Source organism: Octopus bimaculoides, chromosome 18, assembly GCF_001194135.2.
Source record: "Octopus bimaculoides isolate UCB-OBI-ISO-001 chromosome 18, ASM119413v2, whole genome shotgun sequence".
Lineage (NCBI taxonomy): Eukaryota > Metazoa > Mollusca > Cephalopoda > Octopoda > Octopodidae > Octopus > Octopus bimaculoides.
In genome coordinates, this window is record NC_068998.1 from 14,019,407 (window position 1) to 14,023,864 (window position 4,458).

The 4,458-nt window shown below is 36.0% G+C and overlaps 1 protein-coding gene across 1 annotated transcript in view; it reads right to left on the reverse strand.

The window, feature by feature from the left end:
* The window catches only part of LOC106878544 (serine/threonine-protein kinase ULK4), a 44,070-nt gene that overhangs the window by 21,284 nt on the left and 18,328 nt on the right, over positions 1 to 4,458 (reverse strand). The window contains exons 12-14 of the mRNA XM_052974536.1: positions 3,503 to 3,563; positions 1,917 to 2,142; positions 685 to 763 (exon numbers count right to left, since the gene is read on the reverse strand). Coding sequence (XP_052830496.1) covers positions 685 to 763; positions 1,917 to 2,142; positions 3,503 to 3,563 — 366 coding nt within the window. The remainder of the gene's footprint in view (positions 1 to 684; positions 764 to 1,916; positions 2,143 to 3,502; positions 3,564 to 4,458) is intronic.

Consider the following 4,458-nt stretch of genomic DNA (forward strand, 5'->3'; position numbering starts at 1 on the left):
AGACACACAAACACACACACACACATATATATATATATATATATATATATATATACATATACGATGGGTTTCTTCCAGTTTCCGTCTACCAAATCCACTCACAAGGCTTTGGTCGGCCCGAGGCTATAGTAGAAGACACTTACCCAAGGTGTCACGCAGTGGGACTGAACCCAGGACCATGTGGTTGGTAAGCAAGCAACTCACTCCACACAGCCACTCCTGTGCCTTTAGATCATTTTAAAACAACAAGTTTGTATCAGAACCAGAAGCAGTCTCAAGCATTTATACTGTTTACTGTCTTGTGCTCTTTCTGAAGTTTTGTAGTCTCTTTGGCATTTTTAGCACTCAATATGGTACTGACTAGGTGAATTTGATCCCTGAAATTAAAGTATCTTTGCTAAGGGTTCAGCAAAGAAACAATGCTAGAATACAAATTGTTGATCCTTTCGCACGTAGATCATTATCCTAATAATTTGTCCAAGCTGTGACTCACTGATTTATAAGATACTGTAGTCAAAAGATGTTGATCATGTAATGAAGAGACACTAAACAGTTACTATAGGTACACTAAAAATATAACAATAAACATTACTGAAAAGTCACTGAAATTTTTACAAAAATGACTACAAATAAGTGTTTGTAGAATGGCATCAAAGATATTATTAAAAGACTAGCAATACTCACCTCTGAAACATTTACAACATCTTCAATTTCTGTTGTAGAATTTACCAGAAGAGCTGCAACACGACTTAATTTAGATCTCCTAAAAGAAGCAGCAAACATGAAATTATATTTCAGTGAGGACAAAAACAAATGCAGATATAACCTTCTGTATTGTAATGTTTTGTATCTAAAACTGCAATCAGGGATATGCAAAAGATTTGATATCTGTGAATAAAAGAAAGACTAGTGTGGTGGGCTTTATTACTCGCCATGAACATTTTAACTTTCATTTTTTTATATAGATAATATGTACATAGCATATATATGAAATAGATGCATACTATATATGCACAATGTGTAAATAATTAATTCAAATTTTTGCCACAAAGGCAGCTTGGGGGAGGTGGGGATGAGTCAATTACATTGACCCCAGTGTTCAACTGATACTTATTTTATTGACCCTGGAAGGATGAAAGGCAAAGTCGACCTCAGTGGAATTTGAACTCAGAACGTAATGATGGGCGAAATACCGTTAAGCATTTCATCTAGTGTGCTAATGATTCTGCCAGCTTACCACCTTACACAATGTGTAAATAATATATACATAGATGCTTATTTGTTTAATAATAAAAGTCTGTGTTAACATCTATACGAAAATAAAGCTGCCTTTTAATTGGTTGTGATTATGTAACATTTGCTAAAAGAAAGTTATTAGTCTTCAGTGTCTAGAAAATTTTTACAATTTCTAGTCTTTTGGATTTTTTTTTTTTATATCAAAATGTGGTTTTCAAACTTCTTTTATTATCAAAAATTTCAACTACATGATAATCATAAAACACAGTTTTTAGCACCTTACATACAGAGAATTCTGAATTACTTATATACAGTCATTCTTTTACTTGTTTCAGTCATTAGACTGTAGTCATGCTGGAACACTGCCTTGAAAAATTTTATTTGAATGAAGTGACCCCAGCACTTTTTTTTATTATTTTTAAACCTGGCACTTATTCTGTCAGTTTCATTTGCCGAAACACTAAGTTATAGGGACATGAACACACCAACACCAGTTGTCAGGCGGTGGGACACACACACACACACGGCAGTCTTCTTTCAGTTTCCATCTACCAAATCCACTTACAAGGCTTTGGTCAGCCTGAGGCTAGAGCAGAAGACACTTGCCCAAGATACCACACAGTGGTATTCAAATGACACACACAAAAAGAAAAATATTTTCGGGTTCAAAATATACTTACAGGTCAGTATTATTACTGTCTTTGGCTTGCCTTGCCAAATGAGTCAACATCCCATGATTAACCAAGGAATTGGCGATAGTAACATTGGAGACCAGTGTTCCAAGATAGTTTAAGAAGTTATGGCGTTTCTGAGTGGGTGGACCTTTTTCTACATTTAGAAATATATCTATAATCTGACTGATGTGTTTTTGGTAAGCTTTTTCAGATAAAGTCAAGATTTTTTCCACTGAAACACACAAGAATGACACAAAAGATATAAAAGAAATTACAGTTTGCATAGCTTAATATCAAAATAATATCTTTTGATTAAGTACAAGATACTCTTTGCAATGGATAACTGAATTCTTCTTGGTACATTACTGGAATCAAATTTATTGACAATTAGAACAGGTAAATACAAGGTCACCACCATCAGAATTTGAACCCAAAACAATGAGGCTATAAACTTTATATAATATAATATCAAATCCACTCTGTAAGGTGGTTAATGTTAGGAAAAGTACCCAGCCAAAACAGACAGTGAAGCCTGGTGCAGTCTTATATCTAATCAGCCCCTGTTAAACTGTCCAACCTATGCCAACATGGAAAACAGACATTAAATGATGATGATGATTAAGCATCTACTCTATCTCTCTCTTGCTTTAACCACACCCATTGTCCAAATTTATCAACAAATAACACAGTTAATCAAGAACAGTAAGTTATGAATTAAAACTTTTCAAATATAGTTGCATTATTGTAGTCTAAGCTATGAAATATAATTTTTCTCTACGTAACTGTATAATTTCATTTTTACCTGTTCAAGATAGCTTTTTGAAAGAGATGGCATATCACTGATGTTTCAGTATCTTAATGGTACTTACTAAATAAATTCCAAAATTGTGAAAAGAACAATCAATTGTAATAGAAGTGAAAACCAAAGCTGTGAGGTACCAAACATCAGATAATCTAGAGCAGATAGTCCAGCTCTCTATAATCTCTGCTATTTCTACCGGCTTAATTAGATGTTCAATAACATTACATATGTTTCATCAGTGAGTGGTGTGCTTCAACAAGGAAATATAGCTTGATGTGACGACAGTATTATAGGCAGTTTTAGTGTTGAGAAAATCAGTTGTTGTTGGCACTCCGTCGCTTACGACGTCGAGGGTTCCAGTTGATCCGATCAACGGAACAGCCTGCTCATGAAGTTAACGTGCAAGTGGCTGAGCACTCCACAGACACGTGTACCCTTAACGTAGTTCTCGGGGATATTCAGCGTGACACAGTGTGACAAGGCTGACCCTTTGAATTACAGGCACAACAGAAACAGGAAGTAAGAGTGAGAGAAAGTTGTGGTGAAAGAGTACAGCAGGGTTCACCACCATCCCCTGCAGGAGTCTCGTAGAGCTTTAGGTGTTTTCGCTCAATAAACACTCACAATGCCCGGTCTGGGAATCGAAACCGTGATCCTATGACCGTGAGTCCGCTGCCCTAACCACTGGGCCATTGCGCCTCCACTGAGAAAATCAGTTACAGCTGTTGTAAAATGATGCTAATGTTGTGAATAAAAAAATTTAAAATATAAATGAAATTCTTTGGCTTACCTCCATAGGGAGCAATGGGTAGAGACTTTGCTTCATATTTCAAGGGTATAACTTTAGTTATCTGTAGAGAAAAATAGTGTATGAGGATGATGTGTGTGTGTGTGTACACAGGCATTCCTCTGCATTATGGCTACCTCAGGTTATAGAATTTCATGCTTATGGAAATTGTAAAGTATGGCCATTAATTTTGGTCTGTAATTTTGCTCTTACAGAAACTCGGATTGCATAGTTTGGGATCGTTAATTTAAAACTACACTTTCTTCTTAGCTCAATGGCCACCTGCGTTTTAGTTAACATCAAAGTATATAGTTAACAATTTGGAAAACTATCATCACATTACACACATACATGCAAACATATACATACACACACACATACCCACATGTATATATAATATACAGAATGTGAGTATATATATTCTTTTATTCTTTTACTTGTTTCAGTCATTTGTCTGCAGCCATGCTGGAGCACTGCCTTAAAGGGTGGTTTTATTAGTCAAAGAAATCGACCCCTGGATATATTCTTTGTAAACCTAGTACTTAGTCTATCAGTCTCTTTTTTTCTGAACCGCTAAGTTACAGGGACGTAAACACACCAACATTGGTTGCCAAGCAATGGTGGGGGAACAAATACAGACACAAAGACACACATACATAAATATATATATATATATATATATATATATATATATATATATATATATATATATATATATATATATCATCATCATCATCATTTGATGGTTTGACTGAGGTCTGGAGAGCCAGCAGCTACACCAGGCCTCAATCTGATCTGGCAAGGTTTCTACAGCTGGATGCTCTTCCTAATGCCAATCACTCCGAGAGTGTAGTGGGTGCTTTTTACATGCCACCGGCACAGGAGCCAATCAGGCAGGCCTGGCATTGATCACGTTCTGCTAGTGCTTTTTACATGCCACCAGCACAGGAGCCAGTCAG